Source organism: Kogia breviceps, chromosome X (assembly GCF_026419965.1).
Source record: "Kogia breviceps isolate mKogBre1 chromosome X, mKogBre1 haplotype 1, whole genome shotgun sequence".
In the NCBI taxonomy this organism is placed as follows: Eukaryota; Metazoa; Chordata; class Mammalia; order Artiodactyla; family Physeteridae; genus Kogia; species Kogia breviceps.
The window spans coordinates 93,633,699-93,658,075 of NC_081330.1; the positions used below are offsets into that span (position 1 = coordinate 93,633,699).

General features: G+C 51.5%; 1 protein-coding gene across 3 annotated transcripts; it reads right to left on the reverse strand.

The window, feature by feature from the left end:
• Positions 1–420: 420 nt before the first annotated feature.
• On the reverse strand, positions 421–22,980 carry UBA1 (ubiquitin like modifier activating enzyme 1). Of its 3 annotated transcripts, none has more exons than XM_059050574.2 (26): positions 22,728–22,980; positions 14,719–14,835; positions 14,531–14,589; positions 14,262–14,430; positions 14,040–14,174; positions 12,988–13,094; positions 12,638–12,728; positions 12,399–12,531; positions 11,817–11,914; positions 11,576–11,722; positions 11,269–11,445; positions 11,039–11,143; positions 10,871–10,951; positions 10,363–10,518; positions 8,513–8,678; positions 8,157–8,353; positions 6,106–6,170; positions 5,669–5,864; positions 4,641–4,715; positions 4,332–4,521; positions 2,847–2,935; positions 2,459–2,551; positions 2,140–2,331; positions 1,114–1,215; positions 909–1,009; positions 421–772 (listed from the first exon to the last, which is right to left on the reverse strand). In XM_059050574.2, exons 2-26 carry the CDS (start codon positions 14,833–14,835, stop codon positions 637–639), a joined length of 3,177 nt encoding a protein of 1,058 aa, XP_058906557.1. In that variant the 5' UTR covers positions 22,728–22,980; the 3' UTR covers positions 421–636. The 3 variants fall into 3 exon arrangements, with proteins under 3 accessions (XP_058906557.1, XP_058906558.1, XP_058906556.1); XM_059050575.2 differs by having other exon boundaries at positions 22,743–22,971; XM_059050573.2 differs by lacking the exon at positions 22,728–22,980 and adding an exon at positions 19,275–19,566.
• Positions 22,981–24,377: the final 1,397 nt, after the last annotated feature.

The following is a 24,377-nucleotide window of genomic DNA, read 5'->3' on the forward strand; positions in this document are numbered from 1 at the left end:
AAGGGATGTGCCCCAAGGACATAAGCCACAGTGACCAAGCCCTGGCCAACTGGCTGCCATAACTTTTCCCTTCAGAGGGGGGAGGACAAGGTTAGAGAAGTTAAAGGACTTGCTCAAACACTACTCTTAACTACCTCTCAAAATCAATATGGCAGGAGTTCGGAGCTAGAGATGGAGAAAGTGAATTTGAACCCACCTCTAGTGAAGTCACAAGGACCTAGGTACCTGCTCTCCACAGCTTCACTACTGCCTCCATTTCTTCCTAAGCAGGAAGGGCAGGAGGAAGACATGACAGTTCCCACATTTTCTCTGCCCAGGAAGCTGGCAGCTGGGGTGAGGCTGAGCCCTTTTGGTTACTATCTGAACCAGACAGCTCCAAGAAGTCCCTTCTTTCCCTGGAACCAGCAGCTATGTCACATCTGGGTTTATAACGCTTTATTAGGATTCAGGTCCCAGACAAGGTAGGAAGCAGCGGCAAGAGGGGTTCAGGTAGAGGGACGAGGAGGGAACACCAGGCTTGGACAGCTGGGCTGATGACAGAGGCCAAATGGGAGCCCTGGGCTGGAAGGGGTCTGGAGAAGGGGCCTGTTGTGTGTCAAGACTGGGGTTTCCACAGTCTGTAGGAGAGGACAGGGGTCAGCGGATGGTGTATCGTACATAGGGGACCTCAACGTCCTCACCGCTCTCGTCGTTGCAGCACAGCTCAAGCACCAGGGCCCGCACATGGCGGCCCAGCTTTCGCTTCGACACACGGCTTACGATCTCTGTCATCCTGGGGGCGGGGGAGCAGAGGGTCAGGGAGGCAAAAAGTAAGTGAAGAGGGGCAGGTAGCTGAGGGCAGAGGAGGTGAAGGGCAGTTAGCAGGAGTGGGACAGCTGCAAGTCGAGGCTCCCTACTACCCAACTCACGGCTGATCCAACCGTTCCTTGAGCTTGGCGGCTGGCATGAAGAAGGAGTAGAGCATAGACACACCCTGGGACAGCATGGTGATCTCCAGCTTATGCTCTGTCTGGAGGAGAAGGGGGAGGACAGCAGTGTCATGGGAGTGGACAGGCCAGCCAGTCACCTGCACACTCCGCCCCCAGTGGGGTGAGAGAGAGAAAGGGGTCTCACCTTGAAGTAGTCAAGGAACTTTTTGAGGGTCATCTCCTCCCCATTAGACTGCAGCCCCTGTACCTCAAAGCGATCCCACAATGTCCACTCCTGGTTATAGTACTGTGGGACAAGGAGCAGGCCAATGGGATGGGGGCCACCAGAGGGTGCAGCCCCATCAGTCTCCCCCTCCACTCATGCAGACATGCTAAGTCAGATCACAAGCCTCTTCTGTCCAAAACTTTCTCATGGCTTTTGTCTTGCCTTGAGTAAAGACTGAAACCCTTATGATAATGGAGATAAGGCCTTAAGTCACTGGAATCCTATTCTCTTCTCATTTCCTATCCCCTCATCCTCTTACTCACTCTGCTCTAATGACTTCTTCCTCAAACATGCCAGGCACACTCCTACCTCAGTACCCTTCGCAGAGATTGACCCCTCTGTCTGGAATGCCTTCCCTGCAAATCCTTCATGGCCTGTCTCCTCACCTCCTCCAAGTCTGGACTCACATGTCATCTTCTCTGTAAGGCCACTCCTGATTATCCCACATCTAAAATCCCAAACCCATCCTCTCACCACCTGGTACTCTCAAGTTCTCCTTATCCTGTTCTCTTTCGGGGGTTCCAAAATCACTTATTGTGTTACTCTATTTCAGGAATATAACCTTAGCACCTGTAAGAGTACCTAGCACGCAGTAGGTGCTCAGTAAATATCTGAGTGAATGAAGAAGCAAGCAAAAGCACTTAGCATGCTAAGCACCCAATAAATTTTGGGTGCTACTACTGTGCAGTTATTAATCATAATCTAATATTCAAATATCTTTTCTGAGGGCTTCCACAAGCAGAATCAGGCTGGTACTTAGCACATAGAAAATACTAAAAAAAAAAAAATATGATGAGTGAATAAATGAACAAGGGGGTACACGAAAGGAACAGGTACACACAGACAGAAACCCTCTCCTGTTGACAGGCTATGAAGCAAACCAGAGCCAGCTCTACAGAGAAACACCCACCCACCAAATCCACTTCCCCTGATGCAGGCCCTCACCTGATGACGGGGTGCTGCAAGGGGTTCAGAGAAGCCAAAGAAAGGCAGGGCCAAATTGAGGAAACCATTCTTATAGGAGTCAAGCTGTCGGTGCCCCTGCACCACCTTGTACAGCTCTAGACACACAAGGCCAACCACGGCTGCTGTGGTCGTGGCAATGGCCGGGATGATCTTTCCTGCAATCAGCTTGCTCTGTGAGGAAGGAAAGGATCAAGGAAGGACGTTAAGGGTAGAAGAAACTCATATTCTACAGAAGGGATAGAATGTGGGCAACTGCAGCCTGGGAGGGGGTGAAACATCAAGTCTAGATTTGCCTCACCTTGTGCCGGTCTGCAGGGGGAATGTCATAGTTCTCTGCCCGGAGGTTGGATGCAGCCACAATGAAATCCATATGGAAGTTGCTGTCATCATCCTTTTATGAGTGAGAGGTTAAGGGAGGAGGGTGGGGAGACAATAAGGAGAGGATCAGAGGAGGAAGAGGATTCCTGGCCTCCGGGGACACAAGTATCCTCCACTGCAATTACCTGCTGGGCTCTCAGATCACAAAGGCATGGCTGGGAACATCTATTCGTTCAGGGCCACGCAGCAGGCCTGTGATCCAATCCCACAAAGGCCTGGGGCTGCCTCTAGATCCCCAGAACCTGTTCTGTCCAGCCCATCTGTGCTTAGCCCATCCCCACTGCCTGCCCAGGGCCCCCACCCAGCACCTTCTCGAAGTCAATGGGGTACATCTTGAACCCAGGGAGCTTTTCTGGACTGGGCAGTGTGGCCTTGAGCTCCTCCAGACGACTGTCATCTGCAGGGAGAGAGGGACACCGTCAACCCTTTAGACCCCAGGCCAGGGTCTGAGGTAGAAACAGAAGCCCAGGTGGGGCAAAAGGTGTTTAGGTAGATAAAGGATTTGAAAAGGAAAGACATCCTGGGAGAGAGAAGGAGCAATGGGGAGAGAGAGAGCAGGACAACAGAGTACAAACCTAAATAAGATGGGGGGCAGGGGGCAGGTATATCAAGAGAGAGGTATCTCTAGAGACTCTAAGGAACTGAAAATGAAGACATTAGGAGAAAGTGGGGATGGACAGATCAGGATGGGAGAGCTGCAGATCTCAGGAAGAATGATGCAGAGAGAGGTGGGGAGACATAAGAGGATACAGAGGAAAAAGGCAGGGGAAGATATATAGAGGGGAAGTTGGGAGAAATATGCAGATGTGGATATAAAGGTTAAGATATTGGGGGACAGAATATATGAAGAGTAGAGAAGAGGGACATATACAGAGAATGAGATAGGTGAGAAAAAATTTTACACATGATAGGTACATCTTACATATACCCTACATATGCTGTGTATGTGTTTGTGTATATATATATATATATATATATATATATATATATATATATATATATATATATATAAACACACATGTTTATATACATTTTACATACACGTTGCATGTTTTATATACATTTTATATATATTACACAGATACATATGTGTGCATGTATATGAGGAACAAGATGGAGGGAATACACAGAGAGGAACATGACGGATATATATTTAGGGAGGAAGATGGGGACATAGGAGAAAATAAAAACAGCCACATTCATTCATTTGTATGTTGTGTATGGCTGCTTTTGTGCTTCAACTGCAGGTGATTAACTGCAGACACTATATGGCCTGCAAAGCCTAGAAGAGTCACTGTTTGGCCCTTTACCCCTGATATACAGCATGAGCTGGGGGAAAGAGACGGAGAGAGATGGGGAACTGGGGTGGAGATATGGAGAGGGAGATGAGGAAAACTGTGGAGAGCAACACCATGGCAAAGATGCACACAGAGGAACATGGCGGTGGGAAGATGGGGCAGATACCAAGGGAGCGAGACCACTGGTGGAAATCACACCCTCCAGATAAACAGATCAAGAAGAAACAGAGAAAAGTTGTTCTTTCCAAGGGAAACACACACAGAGCAAGAGAAACAAACAGCTAGTTCTCTTGAGGGCCGGAGAGTGGGGAGGAGGAGGCAGGAGGGATAGAATTTAACCCAACCGACCCTCATTTCACAGCAAGGGAGGCTCAAAGGAAGGTGGGGAAGCTGTAGGCCAGCGGTTGCAGAGCAGTGCCAGGGGCAGAGAAGGCTGGACTGGGCAGGGGACAAGTGGGGGTGGTGACTCCTGGCCGACTGGCCAAGCATCCTCACCAACAGAGGCACTGGCGCTCTGTAGCTCCTGGTCAGAGACATGGATCTTGACGCCGGACTTGGGGGTAAACTCGGGGACCTGCACAGACTGTAGGAGCGTTGCCACGGCAGCTCGGTCCTGAGAGCCTGTCAGCCCGTAGGTCTGGGCAAACAGGTTGGCAGCAGCCATCACGTAGTCCAGATGCAGAGGCTGGGAGAAGGCAGGGCCCAGAAGGGTGAGCACATCCACCCTTGCCTGGGGAGTCTCGGCCTCCTTCCCACCCACACACCCTCCACCTGACGCCAGGAGACCCCAAGGAGGAGACTTACATTGTTGACATCAAAGGTGAGAGGGTGTGGACAGCGTTTGGGCCCAGACCAGAATGGAGCTCCCGAGCTTGTGAGCTAAGGTAGAGAGAATTTTGAGGAGCAGGACCTGAGATTGGAGGCCTCTCTAACCATCCTAACTTCTCACCTTGGCGCCCTGGATGTGCCCTGACTGACTATTCCTGGCTGGGCACACGCAGGGGGCTAGAATCGATCGTGAACAACCCAGACTGTAGGGTCCTGTAGATGGAACTGCTGATGCCAGGCTGAATGAAAACAGGGGCGTCTCAGTGAAAAACACTCCTGGCTGGGCTTCCCTGGTGGCGCAGTGGTTGAGAGTCCGCCTGCCGATGCAGGGGACACGGGTTTGTGTCCCGGTTCGGGAAGATCCCACGTGCCGCGGAGCGGCTGGGCCCGTGAGCCATGGCCGCTGAGCCTGCACATCCAGAGCCTGCGCGTCCGGAGCCTATGCTCCGCAATGGGAGAGGCCACAGCAGTGAGAGGCCAGCGTACCGCAAAAAAAAACACAAACTCCTGGCACTCTGTGCAAGCCACACAGCCATTTAACAAACTCTTATGAATTGCTAGGCACTGTACTAAGTTAATATTAATAAATACCAATAAATCCTCACAAAAGCCCTCATGAGGTAGATTATTGTTATCTCTACTGATGAGGAAACTGAAGTACAGAGAGAAGGTATGTGACTCACCCAAATGAAAATGGAGCTGGGATTTGAACCCCCACTGATTCCTGAGCTCTTAACTCCAAAATTTCTCCACTATGATCCTTACAGTCCTGGGAGGTGGGTGAGTCAGCCCACACCACAGGTAAGGGAAACAGAAATGAAGTCTCTTGCTCAAAGGAAAGGGGACAGCAAAAACAGGTTTAATCATTCGTGTGAGACCCCCATGCCTTGGGGCATCTGCCACAGCTGGACTAATGACCGAGAGGAGCCGCACAGAGAGCTCACAGCAGGCTCCTGTTTCTGGGAAACGCATCCCGTCAAATGGACCTGGCAAGTGGGCGTTACCTGGTCGGGAGGGAAGTTGTGCAGCAGCTGCCGGATGTTGTTAGAGTACTGGGTGTGCCAGTGGTGGCAGGCCCAGGCCACACAGTCGGCCCAGGTCTGTGGCCGCTGCAGCACCAGGCTGCGCTGCACGGCCTCCAGCACCTCCAGGGGTTGGGTGCCCGCCAGCCGCAGGGTCCGCTCCACAAACTTGGGGTCTCTATCAGGAATTGGAGGGGTCAAAAGGGCAGGATTACACAGCGGCCCCAAGAGTGGGCTCCAGGGCAACCCCACTTTCTCCACGGAAAGCTAGTCCTGACCCCCAGTGGAATGAGGCCCCAGCATTCACTGACTCATTTGAGAAGTGCGCCTGGTGCTGGGTGTCACACTGGTGAGGAAAGCAGACAGGATGCCCTGGCTGGAAGGCAGGAGGTGGGGTGAGGGGGCATTTGGTTACTTACGTAAGGTACTGGTTGACGTTTTCTGCCGGCTGCTTGAAGAGGCCTTCGAACTCGTCTCTAGCCCACTGCAGACAGAGCAAACAGAGTACAGGGGGCGATGGTTGACAAAATGGGCTTCTGGAGGCATCAGAAAGACCATCAGTGAACAAATCAAAGAGGATGAACAAAGCTGCTCTGGGAGAAGGTAAGCCCCGCAACCATTGTTCCCAACCTTCCCCACTCCACCACCACCCCCAGCACCTCAATTTGAAAAACCAATGAACTTGATCTGGACAACGGTTACACTAGTGAATGCGTGAAAAAAATTAAGTTCTGTGTACCTTACGTGAGGTATGTCATGTCTCAATAAAAAAGAAACAGTTATGAGTATTTTAAAATTACATTACATATTTAAAATTACGGTCCTATACAGGCCCTGAGGACTCAGCAGCAAACTGGACAGAGGCTCTGCCCTCTGAGAATTCCTAGAACGTTAAGTGCTGTCACTGGTGAGGGGGTTTGGAGGATATAGATGTCAGAGATCAAAACCAGCTCTGCTACACAGTATCTAGCTTTGCGACTGCAGGGACACACAGTGACACTTAACACTGTGCCCTCCTTTCTGAAACAGACACTGTAACAGTAATATGTACCTCACAGGTTCCAAGTATGTATATATTTAAAGTTTATTTAAAACAGCACCAGAGAGCTTCCCTGGTGGCACAGTGGTTGAGAGTCCGCCTGCCGATGCAGGGGACATGGGTTCGTGCCCCGGTCTGGGAGGATCCCACATGCCGCAGAGCGGCTGGGCCCGTGAGCCATGGCCGCTGAGCCTGCGCTGCGCAACAGGAGAGGCCACAGCAGTGAGAGGCCCACGTACCACAAAAAAACAAACAAACAAACAAAAAACAAAAAAAAACCAGCACCAGATACATAGTGAATGCTAAATGCTTTATAACCCCCATGAGGTATATACTACTGTGACCTCCATTTCATCAGAGGCTTGGAGAGGCTAAGTCCAAGGTCACTCATGGCCTAGTGAGTCTGTGGTGGGTACACAAATACAAAGACACCCAGTCTGGAACTGCAGGGGCAGAAGGGAAAGTGATAGAGGGAACTGTTTTTTTTCCCCCTCCCTATTTTGTTCCCACCCCCCCATACTTTTACTAAACATTCTGAATGGTTTGCTCTCAAAGACTGTACTAAGAATCATCTGATAACACAATGGTTATCCTTAGGTTCTGGTCTATAGGCCTAGGTGCTGGACAACCTATATATGTTCGCTTTGTAAAAAAAACTCAGTCAGATAATATGTGCACTGCTCTGTATTCTGTACGTATATGCATCACGCAAACAAAATCAACCTGGAAAACCAGCTGTTAAACCCATTTTGAGCAACAGCAGGGGAAACCTGAATACGGACTGAGTATTAGAGACAAATAAGTAACTAGGAAAGACAGTAAGAATTACCATTAACTTTGTTCAGCATGAAGGTGGTGTTTTGGTTAGATACGGCAGTTCTTACCTGGGGGCAGTTCTCACCTGGGAGAGATTTTGCCCCCAGGGGACATCCAGCAATGTGTGAAGACATCTTTAGTTGCCACAAATGGAAGGAGGTGCTATTGGCATCTAGTGGGTAGAAGCCAGGGATTCTGCTAAACATCCTACAGTGCTCAGGATGCCCCCATGACAAAGAGATATTGGGCCCCAAATATCACCAGTGCTGAAGTTGAGACCCTGTTACGTGCGAATATATCCTGTGAAGCATTGCGATGGCCACGATATACTTCACCAAAAGAAGAAAAAGCCACACGAATCTAAGAAGAGAATGTGGCAAAACGTTAACAAATGTTAAATCTAAGAGTATTTGAGTGCTCCCCACACTATTCTCTGTATCTGTCTAAACACTGAAAAGTTTTCAAAACAAAAGTTAAAAAATAAAGAATGAATCATTCTAGAAACCAAGGTTGCAAGATAGAAAGTAAGAGAGGAAGGTTTAAAGAGAAAGCACAGGGGCCAGTGGCCACGAGGCCAGGTGCCTGCCCCCTGCCCTCTCCCCCGACACTGATCACCTGCAGGGTGTGCTCGATGGCATTGGGGAAGTTCTTCAGTGTGCAGATGGGGATGGACTTTTCAGGTGGGTCCTGGCTGGAGCTGTATGATTCTGTCAGGAAGGGGATCACCACCTGCACATTGCCCTTGGTGCCCAGTGTACCTGACTCCAGCAGTGGCTTACGGTAGTACACGCAGCGGCGGTCCATGTACATGCCTGGGGGGCGGGGGGGTCACGACAAAATGTTGAGTGCCAGGAAATGAACATCAGAAGACGGGAAGACAGGCACCTCCAAGATACACACACACACACACACACGCACGCACGCACGCACGCAACTTGGCCCCTGACCTCCTCACCCGCCTCCAAACTCACGGGCATCCACATTATCCAGGGCGTTGGCCACACCATCCAGGTTTTGGAAGAAATCGTCATCATAGATGCGCTCAGTGTCAGGGCCTACACGGTTCTGGTGGCTTGTCACTCGGATGTGCGGATTCATCTGGCGCACAGCTGCAGCAGCTGTGTCAGACTTTAACTTCTGGGGGGGGCAAGGGTAGGAATGGGGGAACAGAACTCAGTTATTCATGCATGTACCAGCAAACCTCCACAGAGCTGTCCTCCTGAAGGCTGGCTTATTTAATGCTGGGAAGAACCAAGCCCTGAGTTCAGGAGGCTCCCTGGTTTGGCAGGAGACAGTCCGTGACAGTACCACATGGCTAGGGCTGTGACGGATATGGCCAGGGCCTCAGTGAAAAGGGAAGCAGTGCACAGACATAGGCTGGAGACAATAGGCCAGCCATCTGTTCTTCTGCTTACCCAACTACTATTGTTCTTTCAGTTAACGCCACCCAGGGCTGGGCAACGTTCCCTCCAAACAAAACAGAATCTTAGCACATAGACAAGGAGGATCCTTTCAAAGTCCAAATCAGGTCACGTCCCTCCTCTGCTGAAAACCCTCCCTTGGCTCCCACCTCCACTGAAGGCAAAATGAGTTGGCCCCCATTTCCTCTAGCTCATCTCCTATTATCCTCCCACCTCAGGATCTTGGCCTGGAGCACTCTTCCCCAGAAGAAGGGACTCCCTCACGCCCCCCAAGTCGGCAGAAATGAGCCCTTCCTTAACCACTGTAATCAAAACTGCAAACCGAGCTCCCTGGCCTGCCCACTTCCCTCATCTTGTTTTTGTTGTTTCCTCTGTACAGCACTTATGGACGTTAACTATAAACTTCGCTATTGTACTGTGCTTACTGTTTACTGTCTGTCTCCACCCACTAAAATTTTTGTTTCCTTGGTGTACTGCAAGTACCTAGAACAGAACCTACTCAATAACTACTTGGTGAATAAATGAATGAACAAAAGGGGAATCAATCCTGGCCAGGCAACAATGACACTGTCCCCTACAGAAGTCTTCCTAACTAGATCACCATATAACCCAGCTTCTATCTGTGCAGAGGAAGAGTGAACCTAGCACAAGTGCTCTCCTAGGAAAGAGGCCTGCTGGCCAGGTTGGCCCTTGGGTGGAGTCTGGGAACGTAGATTTCTAGAGGGTTCTTGCCATTCAGTACCTGCTAAGGGCTGCTCACTGTGCCTAGACTGCTTATGCAAACCCTGTGGTTTATGCTGAACTCCTGCTCTCCTTCTGAGAGTCTGGAATTTGGGGACATTCCCAGCAGAGGGTGCCTATGTGACCAGCCCACAGTAAAAACCCTGGGTACTGTGTCTCTAATGAGCTTCCCTGGTTGGCAACATTTCACGTGGTGTTGCAACTCGCTACTAGGGGAATTACGCATGTCCTGTGCAACTCCACTGGGAGAGGAGTCTTGGAAACATGTGCCTGGTCTCCCCCAGACGTTGCCCCATGAGCCACTTCCCTTTGCTGATTTTATTATGCATCCTTTTGCCAGAAGAAATCGTTAACTGTGAGTACAACTACATGCTGAGTACTACTGAGTCCTAGGGGGCTAGTGAATCATTGAACTCAGGACCCCCAACACACTGTCCCAACAAGCACTCATAAGAAGTCAAGGAAAAGGACAAAAAAAAAAAAAAAAAGGAGATAAAAAATGGTAGATTCGATGGAAGGGTACTCAATGTTTGTTGAACGACTGACAGAGAGAAGATGAAGGGAAGAAAAAGGTGGTAAAGCCCCTTTTCCAAGAAGAATGAGAACAAAAGATGAAAACAAGATGACAAAGTCCCACCTCCTACCCCCACCGCTCTCACCGTGACATCCCAGGGCCGGAACAGAAACTGTCTGTTCAGATTTGACTTCTCAATGGTGTCCATGTCTGTGACAACAATTTCTCCGCCCTCCCCACAGCCCAGTCCAATCATGGCAAAGTTCTTGAGCAGTTCACAGCCAATGGCCCCTGCGCCCACCTAGAAGACAGCCAAGAAGAGAGACAGAGGCTGGTCAGGGTGAAGTCACTCATCACGCCTCACTCTCACTCCCCTTGAAGACCGCAAGAGAGGGGAGAGGTGTGTCTAGTGCCACACCCTCAAGTGCCAGGGCCATGAGAAATAACCCAGGCATCTGAGGGAGGAGGCACAAGATGGTGGAAACAGAAGGACACACCAGGCTTTCCCTCAAGATAAAAGAAAACGGCAAAAGTCATGCGGTAGAGATATAAGAACCAAAAGACCTGCCCTCAGGAGGCAGAAGGAGACCCCGTAAGAGGCAGCCAGAGGCCACAGGAGATGAAGAAAGTGGCTGTCCCAGTGGATCACTCACCAGGAAGTATTTCTGCTTGCCCAACTTCTCTTGCAGGTATGAGCCAAATACAGCTACCTGCCCATCATAACGGTTCTGGCGCTGAGGAATGCAAAGGGAGAAGGGTCAGAGAGAGGCCTCACCAGAAATGCCCCCAATGACATCTCCCCCAGGGCCCCACTCACATACCGGGAGGCACTTGTCCTCCGTGAGGGCCTCTTTGTCCTCGGGGAGACACTCCAGTGCATCAAAGTACAGCCACTGCTTGATGGGCATAAACTTCCCAGAGCAAGCCTGGGGATTGGGCAGGACAGGGGAAGTGGTCAGTGGTTAACTGGGGCCTGACACAGATGGACAAGCGATGGAATCAGGGAGGTGCCTAGCCCACCCCAACCCTGTCCTTCTCCATCTGCGCTGACCTTCATGACCTCCTGGGCAGCTAGACCGCCGATGAAGGCATTTATCGGTGCCAGATCCCCAGCAGCCACATATGCCAGCTTTCGGATGAGGTCCTCATCCAGGCTGTCCTGCTGCACCGCTGGCAGGGCTTGAGCATTCACAGCCTGGGCCAAGGTCACCAGCTCTGTGGCATCCTCCTGGTGGGGCAGAAGGAACCAAGAGCGTGTCTGTGAGGCCACTGTGGGGGGTGGGGGGGCTAGGTAGAGAGGCACCGTGGGCCTTCGATGCCAAGGTCATCTGCCCTGGCCGGCTCACCCACCTACCCACCTCATTGCGGGGCCGAGGGGGCCGGCCATGCTGAGCACAGAACTGGTGCAGGGCCTGGAAGCCAATGTGCAGGTGGGCGGGGCGGGAAAACTTGGCGAAGTCTGTCATCACGAAGTCAGGCTCTGCCAGGGAGGCCAGCAAGGATTTCTGTGGGGGGCAGAGCATCAGAACCAGAAGAGAAGAATGGAGAACCTGGAAATGCCTGGCACCACCCCCAGAGCCCACTACTCCCCACACTCACAAAGCTGATCTTCTTGGGTACTTTGACCTGGCTGACGATGCCTCCACGGATATAATCAGAGAAGTTGAAGGTGTCACAGATGCTAAAGGTGTAAGGACCTAGGGTAGACAGGGAAACTGTCAGGCTACCCACCCTCCCTAAAACCCACAACACCCACAAAATGAGGAAAAATCCATCCCTGACCCAGCCCAGACATCAGGAGTAATCGATTCCACTCGAACTTCAGAAACCATCTACCCTCTAGCCCAGCTTAGAGCCCATGGGACCCTGTGTCCCTGACCCCAAGTCTACACTAGAAGACATTCTCTGCTCCCTGTCCAAATCCAGTCAGACATGAGTGGATCCTCTGATCTGCTTTGTTCAAACACCAGAGACCTTTTCCCCCTCAGTGCAGATACCAGGAGCCTCTTCTAGGAACAGTTCAAACACGAGACAGCACTTCTCCCCCATGTCCCCAGCTCTGGGTGGACCCCAGGGAACTCTGTCTCTGGTTCATCTCAGACACCCAGGATGTGTCTCCCCTCTCGCAGAGTCCAGGGAAACACCTCCTATCTCCCCTGATTCCCCATGGCCCTAGCTCACCCAGGACTTTGATTTCCACGGGCTGACTTCTGTTGAGTTCAATCATGCCCTGTACTTCTGAAAAGGAGACAAAGTCGCCACTCTCAAAGCCATGCCGGGCCTCATCCAGACAGGTAACCACACCGGGGTTGTCCTGGTTAAAGGAGGAGTACCTCAGAGGCAGGCCCAGGGTACCGGGAGCAGACAGGAAGGCCTGCCACCCATCTGCCTGCCAGGACCCCTGAGGCTGCCCTCCTCACCTTGGTGACCATAGAAACCATAGCACTGAGCGGCTGCTCCCCATTGGAATCTGTGAGGATCATTTCCTCTCCAAAGTCACAGAAGAGCTGCCTGTAGAGGGAGGCAACAGGGCTGATGCTCGAGTGCCATGCGCTCGGGGACCCCACGTGTCCCTCAAGATGCAGCAAGTACTTGCTGAGCAAATTCAGCCCATCAATGCTGAGAATCAGATGGCACTCATGCTACATGGGGTGAGGTAAAGACACAGCATCCAAAACTCAAGGAGCTGAGGGGGGCTGAGGGCAGTCAGAGGTTGGGGGTCTTTTCCTGGGCATGGCAGGGATGAGGGGAAAAGGGTGGGGGCACTCACCCAAACAGGCCCCGCGTGTCTGCCACCACCAGCTTGATGCCACGCCTGTGACAGAACTCACCCACCCGCAGCTGGTCCTCCAGGGGGGTGTTGGTGAGGACCACCACCTGTGGAGAGGTGGCAGCTCAGGCGAGGGCCCAGCACCAGGGGAAAGGGTAAAGGGGGAGATGGTGGAGGAAGGCTGGTGCAAAGCCTCAGGGAGTCCTTAAGGCTTTGCTGGTTCAGCTCTCTATCACAAAGTAACTACCATGTATCAGATTCAGCCCAGGCGAAACTCAGTGAAGGGAAATGTGAATCCCTAAACTATGGCAGGTATGGTAAAGAGGCAGCTGGGAGGACAGAGTTTGGACAACAGCTGACTCGTTCATCTGCCAACACCCACCGCCGCCTGCCTACAACCCTGCCATGCCCTGCGAGACACAGAAGTAAAACTTCATCCTCAGCCAAAGTCTGAGCTCACTCCTACCACACCCACTTGCTCCCAATTCTCAGGACAACACCTGCTCAGCCATGATCCTTGGGATTTTGCTCTCTGCCTAAATGCCCACCCATTCCATCAGGGTGAGCTCCCACAGCTACATCAGGGCTCGGCAGCAGTGTGCTGGCTTGCTGGGACACCCCAGGGCACAATCTCAGCTCCTCTTTCCAGCCCAGGGTTTTTATTTAACAAAAAACCAACTGCTATTCTAAGTGCTTAGCCCTCACAAAATCTTTACGAAGTCGGCATTACTACTATTCCCATGTGTACAAACAGACAAAAGGCAGGCACAGGAGACTCAGTGACCTGCCCAAGGTCACACTAGTACGATGAGAGACTTGTGCCAAGGCAGTTTGGCTCCAGTCTGTGCACTATGCTGTCCTGTCTGCTGGCTCACATCTTCCCCTTGAAGAAGCAGGTCCAGCGTCTAAAGCCTGCCCGCATCCATCCCCTAGCTGCAGCCTCAGCATGAAACCTGGCACCTGGGCTAGCCCATTAAATATTGATCAAATGAATAAACCAGAGATGGGCTCTGAGAGAACTGGGCAGGAGGTCGGGCGGTGGCCCAAGGTACCTGGAAGCCACTGAGGAAGTCCTCTACGAGGGGTCCAGTATAGGCGCTGACAGGCACGTAGCTGTTGAGCTCAGCCAGGTGGGGCTGGGAAACCTCAGCCCGGTTTTTCCCAATGTCCTCCTCCCGCAGGTAGAACTGCAAAGGGGAATGAGGAAAGAAATGAACTGGCTGTGTAGCCAGGGGGATGGGGTCTCGGCAGAGAAGGGCGATGAGAAGAGGTACCTGGGAGGAGAGGTCGGCCCACTGGGCAGTGCCCTGGTCATGCAGAGTGACAGCTTTGACCCCACCAAGGATGATGTTCTTGGCAATCTCCACGCCCAGGCCCCGCAGGCCTGATACCAGTACGCTGGATGTCTGGAGCCGCTTCATTGCCTCGTGGCCCAACACATACCTGCCAGGTTAGGGGGTGTCTCGGGTTAGGGCCAGGCCCTTCTGACCCTATCCACTCAGTGCCCCCTCCCACCTCACAGTCCAACCTCGGCCCCACTTACAGCTGCCGGGAGTAAAGTCCCTCATCTATGTCTGCTTCACTGCCGTTCTTCGCCATTCCCTAGAGATGGAGGGGAAGAACAGGTTCAGGGAGACATGCAGGAGGAAGGGAGGGACAGATGGGACAGCGATACAGAAGACTCTCCCACCCACCACCCTGCCTGCCAGTTTCCAGGAAAAAGACACTCACGTTGGTTGGCACCGAGGGCACTTCGGACAACACGGAGTGGGCAGGGGAACAGTTAGAACCCGGCTTTGGATCAGGCCCGGACACGCGACGTTTCTTGGACAGCGGCGAGCCGGACATCTGGAAGGAAAAATGAGATCAGAGGTGAGCCTAGGGCACGTGGGTGTTCCTGTTGGTTAGTGGTGATTGTGGGGAAAAGGAAGACGTTAAGGGCTAATATCCCCATTTTACAGAAGAAGATACAGGTACAGAAAGGTGAGGTGACTCGCCCAGGGTCACACAGCAATCAGAGCTAAGATCTGAACCCAGGTGGTCTGGCTTGCAATCCATGCTGCTAACCACTAGGCCATTTGCCTTTCTCCCCAGCCCAGCATAATGAGGGAGAGACTCCAATCCTGTGGGGGGAAAGGAGTGACAAGAATGTACTTGTGGGGAAGTCAGAGAAAGGATGTAGCTTCAGGTCAGACCCTGCCACTCCTTGACAGTCATCATTTAACCCCTATGGGCTCGGTTCCCTTGCCTGTAAAACAGGGGTGAGAATACCACTTACCTACCCCATGGAGCTGTTGAGGTGACAAGATATAACACAGACCAGAGAGCCTGGTACAGAGCAGGTAGGCAATAGCAAGCAGCCCTTCTCCTCTCCCTTAACCCCAGTGACAGGAGTTCGAGAGGGAAACACGGCTTGGACATCCATCAGGGTGGCAGGATGGCAGGAGATACCGTGCTGAGAACTCAGTTCCCAGAGGGGCTCACGGAGGAGTTTCACAAAGTCCAACCCGCTTCCCACCACCCCCAGCTCTGCGAGGGGAAAACACCCAGGGCCAATAAAAGAGGTCGCAGGGAGAGAGAAAACACACACTTTCCAAGCCTTGTCTGCGTGTGGAGTCCCTTAAACAGGTCAACAATAATGATAAAGGAATATTTATTAGGAGTCCTCCCCGAGCCAAATGTCAAACACAGATCACTTTATGATCTGTGCCTCACTCTGTCCTCAGGGCCCCCCTGTGGAGTTTGGACTACTATCAGTAACACTCCCAACTCACACTGGAGGAAAAGAAATTCACTCAGGGAAGTTGGGTGACTTGACCAAGGTTCCCACAAAGAGAGTGGCCAAGCTGGAACTACCAAGGGATCTGCTGACCCTGAGGCCAAGGCTGCTTCCTGATGTTATGGCATTTCATCCCCTGCAAGGCAGGGCCGAGTGTCCTTGCCAGACAAATGGAAAAACCTGAGCTCATGAGGACTAGGTCCCAGAGACAGAACAATGCAGGCTGCTGTGGAAGTGAAACTGGGGGGGGGGGGGGGGGGGGCGGTGACTGGATCCAGACGCTGGAGACGACAGGACCCCCAATCACTCCCCCTCACCCCCAATGCTCCTCTGAGCCTCCGTTCTCCTACACTGAGCCTTTTCTGACACCCAATCACACCAAGTACCCCCACTGTACCTAAGATTCCATCTTGGCGCTTGTCACATGCTAGCACTAAGCAAGATGACAGGAGCTCCCTACCATCTACCAAGAGCTTACTGCCTGTCAATCTCAGAGTAAAGGGCTTTGTATAATCCTAACAGCCCATGAACCAGATAACCTTATACCCATGTCACAAATAAGAAAATAAAGGCTCAGAGAACTCCAGTCACTTGCCCAGAGTCATGCAGCTGGTGCTGGACTGTTTGCCAATGCCTCCTGGGGGAAGAGAGTCAGGATGCAGCTCAGGGCCCAGCCCACAGGGCTAAGAGATGAGGGGTGAGGGAGGGGGACCCAGGAGGCAGGAGGCTGGCTAGGTCCAAGTCATCTACCTGAACTGCTGGGAACACTAAGAACCAACTTGGGTAGAAGAGGCTTGGTGAGTTAGTAGGGAGACCAAGGCAAATCATATTTTTCCATTTACTGACGCGTGATAGGTATCTCATTTCCTCTGAATCCCCCCTTCCCCCCACCCAAAGCAGGGGCAAACGGAAATATCCTCAAGGGGCTGCTAGGGAGGTTAAAAAAATCAAGGTCTGTGGTCAGAACTCAGCGGCTTAAGGACATAAGCTCCTCCCTGGGCACCTGCAGAGGCCTCCACTACTTAGTTATCGCCTTGCCTTTTCACGGATTTGGTTGTTTGGGACACACCACCTTCCTACTTCTGAAATCAGAGATGATCCAGGGCCAGAGAGATCTCTGCTATCTGGACCTTTGACATCTGGACCCCTAATGCTGGCAACAAGGGTCTAAGCAGGTTTTGGTTGATGGTCTGAGAGTGGATTTCCATCGCAGAGATTTGGAACAGGCCAGTCTCAAGGCAAGCAGAAGGGGTCTGGGCAGAAACCCCAGAGAGGAGCTAAGATCCTCCACCCCCAGCATAAATTCGAAACCTTTCTCTCCCAACACATGCTCAGGTCCCAACTAGAACACATACACTATCAATTGTTCAGCAAAGCTGAACTGAGGCTTAGAGAGTTTCAGAACTTGCCTGAGGTCTCCAATCTGCTGATTTTGAAGGCTGAGCATTGTCTACCACCCAAACCAGAGAAGAAGGTTTGAGGTAGGAGTCCTGGAGCAGGTTTGAGAGAGGATAGACACAGCGTCAAGTTATCAGAAGCAAGGGCACAGGATGCTGGGGCCTGTCAAGCCTCCTAGGAGAGATTAACTGAGAAGTCCCTGGGAATATAAAAGAGCTAGGAGATGGTTGTCGGAGCCCTTGGAGGCTCAGAGGGAGATGGGAAAGAGGATGTTAGAAGCCCTGGGGGGGCAGGAGGGGTGGTGCCGGGCAAGGTTGTTCTGGGTCCTTCGAAAAGGAGCTTTTAGGAAAGGGCCAGGAAGTTGCACCGGAGGCCCCAGCGGCTGCACAGGGAATGGGTGGGGGACTCTGCAGCCCAAGGAGGCTGTGGGAAGACGCTGGGGTCTGGGGGTGGGAGTGTTCTCCATCAGGAGGATGCTGGGGCCCTGGGGGGTCTCCACTGGTGGCAGAGGGAAATCTCTGACCAAAAATAACTGGGACTTGCAGGGAAAAGGTGTCTCTGACATTGATGTCAGAGTCCCAGGAGGCTATGAGGGTGGCTGCTGAGGCCCGGGGTGGGGTCGTGGAGGGATTTCTATCGGGAGTACAAAGGTCTTATGTTGATCTCCGATTGGTACATGCTAGGTACTGCAGCTGCTCTGAGGACTGGAAAGGGGAGGTTGAGCCCAGACAGTTCAGGCCCTAAAAACTTCAGTAAGCAGATACTGCCTAGGTCCCCAGGTGGGGTTGGGTTTCTCTGACCAATTATGTGGGACCCCATGGAGGCTCGGAGAGTAGATGCAGAGAAAGGGGTTTCCCACTCTGATGGAGAATTGGACCTGTTGTGGGAAGGGACAACTGACAATGATGTTGGGGTCCTACGAAGCTGAAAGCCTGACTGAAGATGCTGGAATCCTGAAAGACTCTGAGGGCAGATTCTTAGGTCTGATGTGAGGTTAAGGGATCTGTGAGAGAAGCTGGAACCCTGGTTGGCTTTTGAAGGCAGAAGCTGAGTGAAGCGTGGGATTTGAGAGGCAAGACTCTGATGGAAGGGGCTAGGAGCCAACAGGGTCTGCAAGGGCAGATGCAGGCAGAGAGATCTCTGATGGAGGATTATATGTCCAAACAGTCCCTCCCTGGTGTCTGGTACCCTGGGAGGCTCTGAGGGAAGATACTGGGGGTTATGAGTGTCTGATGGGGGAGATGCTGAGGTCTGCAAGAGGTACTCTCTGAAGAGAATACTGGGGCCATAAAAAAGGATGCATTCTCTTAAAGTAAAGGAAGTCTCTAAGGGCAGATTCTAAGAATTAAAGGAGTCTGATGAGTGCTAAGTGGAAACCTCTGAATAGAAATGCTGGCCCAGAGAGGTTTTGGAGGGAAGATGCTGGGCCAAGGTGGGTTGGGAGACCTCTGAGATGTGGGGGAGTGCTCTCTGACATGGAGGCCAAGAGCAAATGGCCTTTCACAGTGTCTAGACCCCTTGAAAGCTCTGAGGGCAGAGGGGGGGAGGGAGAGTGTATGTGTGTGTGTGTTGGGGGGGTAGGTTCTGAAGGAAGATGCTAGAAAAGACTCTTTTAGAAATGAAGCCAAAAAGACCCTCCCTGAGGTCTGGCCCCTCTTGAAAGCTGCGAGGGCAAATACTGAGGAACTAGGAGTGAATGAAGAGAGATTCTGGGGAAGGTCTTTAATGACGACATACACTGGTAGGAGGCTTTGACCAGGAATGTCGATCCCGTTAAGTCTCTACTGCTGATTGGGGGAAGTTCGATCTGCGATGCAAGGCTCAGGACGGGGTCAGGTCACTGACTAGGAATGTTGGCCTGAGTCTCTAAAAGCAGATTCTGGGGGTCTGACCCTAAGGTCAGATTTTGGAGCCCGAGGAACTGGGCTAGTCCCGGATGGGAAATGTCGGCCCCGCCCCAAGATCTACCCCCCCTTCTCTCCAACGATCCCTGCGTCCGAGTCATCACCGCCCGCCCCAACGTCAGCTTGGCCCTGCGCCGGCCCAAGACCCTCCAATGCTTCCCGAAGCCCCTGCCCCGGCCAAGGCGCTGAGAAAGGCCATTTGTTACCAATGCCGGTTCCCCGGGTCGCGCCGCCGCCAACTCCTCTAGGAGCCGAAGCCAAGCCCGGCCGCCACCCTCCTCCTTCTCCTCCTCCTCCTCCCTGCCGCCTGGGCCGCCTAGAATCGCCGTCGCCGCCTTCTCCTCCCCAGGCCGTAGTGGTTGTGCTGATCCCTGCCACCTCCTTCCCCTCCGCCGCCGCCGACACAAGATGGCGACTGCTGAGCCCGGGGCCGGAACAAAACCTTGGGTCCCACCCCCAGAAACCCGGATGCAGGCAGGCCGCGCCCGTTCATGAATCATGTATGATGGTCCCTGCCGGTCTGTGACTCCTTCGAAGGCGAATAGCTCCACCTGGTGGCTACTGTGGCAGTAACTAGGAAAACAGGTAAAACGACAGAGGGCACGCCCATGGAAGGTGAATAATGAATACTTTGTTACAGCCAGGCTACCATGGAAACCAAGAAAGGACATCAAGTCCACACTTCCTGATCGTGAATTATGCACGAGGCCGGGTGGCTGGTTGACTAACAAAAACACCCTGCAACCAGAAAGCCAATGTTAAAACATGGAAGCCACACCCCAATGCTCATGAATAATGAATGATCTTGCTGCAGCCTGGAAGCCAAGGAGACCGAGGCCACATCTTATCATGAGTAATGCATGAGGCCCGGTGGGCAAGAACAAAAGAGACAGGTCTGCCCATTATTGTATCTAATACCCAGTAAGCAGGGAAACAGGGCTAACACAGGGAAAACACACTCCCCCAGCTCATGAATAATGAATGATGATGCTGCCGCAGCCCAACCTGGAAACTCAGAGAGGTCAAGAAAGGTCCCACCCATTTCCTCATGAATTATGCATGAGACTGCGTGGACAGATACACTCAAGACAGCCCTCTCCAGCAAGTAGGGATTATGGTACTCCAGGCGATGCAACTTGGTCACCCCTTCCCGTTCATGAATAATGAAAGGTGCCACAGAACCACAGGGGAAACCCAAGGGAAGTACAGCTGCCTTCCCTCCACCCTTAACTAACTGCACGTGAACCAGGGCTGCCTTGGTCCAACCAAATCCAGGTTTACCACATACCGTTGGCTGGTGCCTCAGTTTCTACAACTGTAAAATGGGGATAGTAGTAGAACCCATCTACATCGTAAAGGCAAAATGTGTCACTGTGAAAACCAGAGAATATGAACTATGGAATGAGCTCAGAGCAGTGCTGGCACAAGGCACTGTTAAATTTTTTAAGTATTATATATTAATTTAAAGGTGATATGCAAATATATTTTATATTAATATAAAATTACTTATGGGTGAGGGTGTACCCAGCCACTAGAGAAACCCCCAACTTGGGACATTATCTAAAAAATAGTGCCTTGAAACACCCTTCCAGAATTACACTGAAAAACAGAGTGCTAAGGCCACCAATGTCCATTAAATAGGTAGGACAGACTACCAGGTCACCAGAGATACGACTATATACCAAAGCCCCAGGCACACGATAAGCACCCAGTACGATTCTGTCAAATAATAATAATGATCACATTAACTGATCGCCCACTATGTGGTGGTTCCTGTGGTGTGTCCTTTCCATGCACTGCACCACTGGTCTCAGGAATGCAGAGCAGGAAATCGGTTCCTTCTTGTCCTTCAGGTCTCAGCTCAAAGGTGACCTCCTTAGAGAGTTCTTAAACCCTCACAAAAATCATTTCCATCCACCGATGACTAGCTGTGTGACTTGGGACCAGACACTTCACTTCTCTGGGCCACTGTTTCCCCACCCATAAAATGAGAACAATAGTAACCTACCTTGTGATGAAGTTTAAATGAATAAATATGTAGAAAGGTCTCAGAACAGTGCCTGGCACGCGGTGCTATATGACTAACAGTAGTAGTAGTACCATTGAATTGGGTGGATGGGAGAGAGACATTATGACATTTGATTAAGACTACAGATTCTGGACTGTAGACTCAGACTCACTGACTGAGTAACCTTAGGCAAATCACTTAGTTTCCCGGTGTCCCAGTTCCCTCATCTATAAAATGGGACGATAATAACCTACCACCTAGAATTGTTGTGGAGATTAAACGGCCTAATAAAGTGCTAAATGAGTGTAAATTAATCTGATCTGATCATTATGCTCTTACTCATTTTTTCAGGCTCACAGAAAAATTTGCCAAAGATCACACAGCTGGCAAGGATCGATGGGACTTGAATCTAGAGCCTTTGCTGATAATCTGGGGATTACCGGCGCGTAAGGAATGAACAATGAGCGAGGCCTCGTCCCTTCGCTGAGACGCAAAATTTAAATCCTGAAACCTCTAAGGGAAAGCTAACAGCGGATCATGCAGATGAAGCCGTAAAGGCTACGCCCCTCATGAATTATGCACAACGCCCCTAGAAAAGCCACAGAAAACTCGGGGTGCTACTTTTTGTGTGTGTGTGTGTGTGTGTGTGGTACGCGGGCCTCTCACTGTTGTGGCCTCTCCCGTTGTGGAGCACAGGCTCCGGACGCGCAGGCTCAGCGGCCATGGCTCACAGGCCTAACCGCTCCGCGGCATGTGGGATCTCCCCGGACCAGGGCACGAACCGACGTCCCCAGCATCGGCAGCAGGACTCTCAACCACTGCGCCACCAGGGAAGCCCCACCTTTACGCTTAATAAATGAGATTTAATTTGCCCGGCAGACTGCAGAACGCCCCTTTCAGCACACCCCTTCAGCACGCTGATCCACCCCCTCGTGAATAATTCATATGATGACACTTCCAACGGACCAGGTGCGAAAAAGGCAAAAATGGTCTTCCACAACAGCCCACCTCCTCATGAATGACGAATAAAGCCATGGTCCATGAAGGCCCCGTGGCACACTGTCCCCTCGGGAAGAACCTAGCACACTAGGTTCCGGTGTTACTTCCACAACCTGGGCTGAATGTTCCTCTTTCTAAAGAAACTTGTGGGCCCAGATGTGTCTAGTCTCTCCGCCTTTTACACCCAAGCGCGGTGAGACATCATAATAGAACCAGAGGTCCCAAAGGACATTCGATACGTCCACATGCCACGTTGGACCCAAACGTTCCCACCGTCACCAGGACCTTTCCTGAAACAAGCCCCCCAAAACTCCGCCTTGAGTTCAGGTACCTCAAACTTTGCCTCTACCCTGGGGAGGAACACCAAATCCTGCCTCGTGGACAGAGTATTCATACACGAACCCTAAGGGTCTCCCCAAACATCCCCCTAAACCCTGTCTCCAAGAGGTATAAACCCTGCCTCCCAGGGACGCTCCTTAAAACAGACTCCCAAGTCTCACCCCGGAGTCCCTAAACGCCACTGGCTAAGGGTCCTCTCAAAAACAGCCACCTCTAAATGCCACACCGGGCTCAGAGCCTCTAAATATGCCCATTCGGGGATCCCCGAAATTGAGCCCCCTCCCTCAAATGCTGTCCAGGGGGTTGGCGGTACCGTGCTCCAGCTCACCCCCTACGCCGGGCGGAAGCCTCGCCTTCCTGCTGGAGATGAGCCGAAGCCACGGAGCAACGGAAGAGCAAACCACCTCCGTCGTACTAGAAGAGCCAGAGTTTCCGTTGGGCTCGGAAGCGCGGGGCCTTCGAGGGCCCCCTGTTTGGTACGTACCACAGATGCTTAGCTAGAGGGGCGCGCCCCCTTGCTCCTGCGCCGTCAGGGCCCTTGTCAGACCCAGATACCCCTATGGATTGTGGTACTTCCCGAACGCGCGAGGCATGCTGGGGGTGGTAGTCCGGTCGGGCCGGCGCCTAGTGCACGTGGTGGGCATGAACGCCCAGGGTATGGGAAAATGAAAACCTGGGCTGTGGAGTTCCGGGAGCAGCCTTCTGGGGGTGTGTGTGGGAAAAGGGATCGGAACATAGGGGTACCTCCAGATGGAAAGGCACACCCATCTTACAGAGGGGAAAGCTGAGGCTCAGGTGTCCAAAGGAGTTCATTCATTTGACATTTTGGAGCTGGAGTTGTGGGCCAGGTGCTAGGGATTCTTCCTTGCCTTCACGGAGCTGATAGACGAGCGAGAGACAAGACCATAAATGTAACAAATAAATAAAAATTATATTAGATACATATGAATATAATATAAATTGTGTCTAATAAAATGTACATGTTAATACTACATAGTTTACATAACATGATAGCCAGTGTCAATATGTAAATAATTTACATCTGTAGGGAATTCCCTGGCGGTCCAGTGGTTAGGACTCCATGCTTTCACTGCCAAGGGCCGGGGTTCAATCCCTGGTCGGGGAACTAAAATCCCACAAGCCATGCGCTGTGGCCAAAAAAAAAAAATGTTACATCTGTATATAATAAATGTCATATTAAATACATTGTGTATAGTCTATATTCATGTGACTATACAATTAAATATATATGTAAATATGTCGTATATATGTGATAACTGCTAAATGCTGTGGAGAAAAATAGAACAAGGTAAAGGGAAATCTGTGGGGGACAGGTTGCATTTTTAGATAGTGTGGTCAAGGAAGGCATCCCTGAGAAGGTGATGTTACAGCAAAGGTATTTAACACAAAATGCCTTTATCACCTTATCCCAAATTCTGTATCACATATCCTGTCCTCAAATCCTCCAAAATTGCTCATTTGAAAAAGATTTATTGAATGCCTACTAAGTGCTGCCCTTGCAATAGTTAAGAACGCTCTTCCATCAGATCTTTTCCTTCTGATGTATTGTTTGCCTCACCTCAGAGAGACCTCCCCTGATACCCCATGTGAAGTAGTGAGGGAATGACTCTCTGAGGAGGTGGCCTGTGAAAAGTGATGAAGCAAACCATGTGTAACATGGGGGGAAAGCATCAGACAGAGGGAACATCAGGGGCAAAGCCTTGAGGCTGGAAGTTCTTGAAATGTTTGGGAAGAGCACAGATGTCTGTGTAGTTGGAGAGGAGTGAGGAAGGGAGAGCACTGGGAGATGAGATCCGAGGCCATATCAAGCAGGGCATTGTAAGCCAGGATGAGATGTTTGGTTTTTATTCTAAGATCCATGGGGTGCCAAAAAAAGAATTTTAAGTAGGGGAGTCACATTATTTAAATTATATTTTAGAATCCGGCTGCTCTCTGTGGAGAG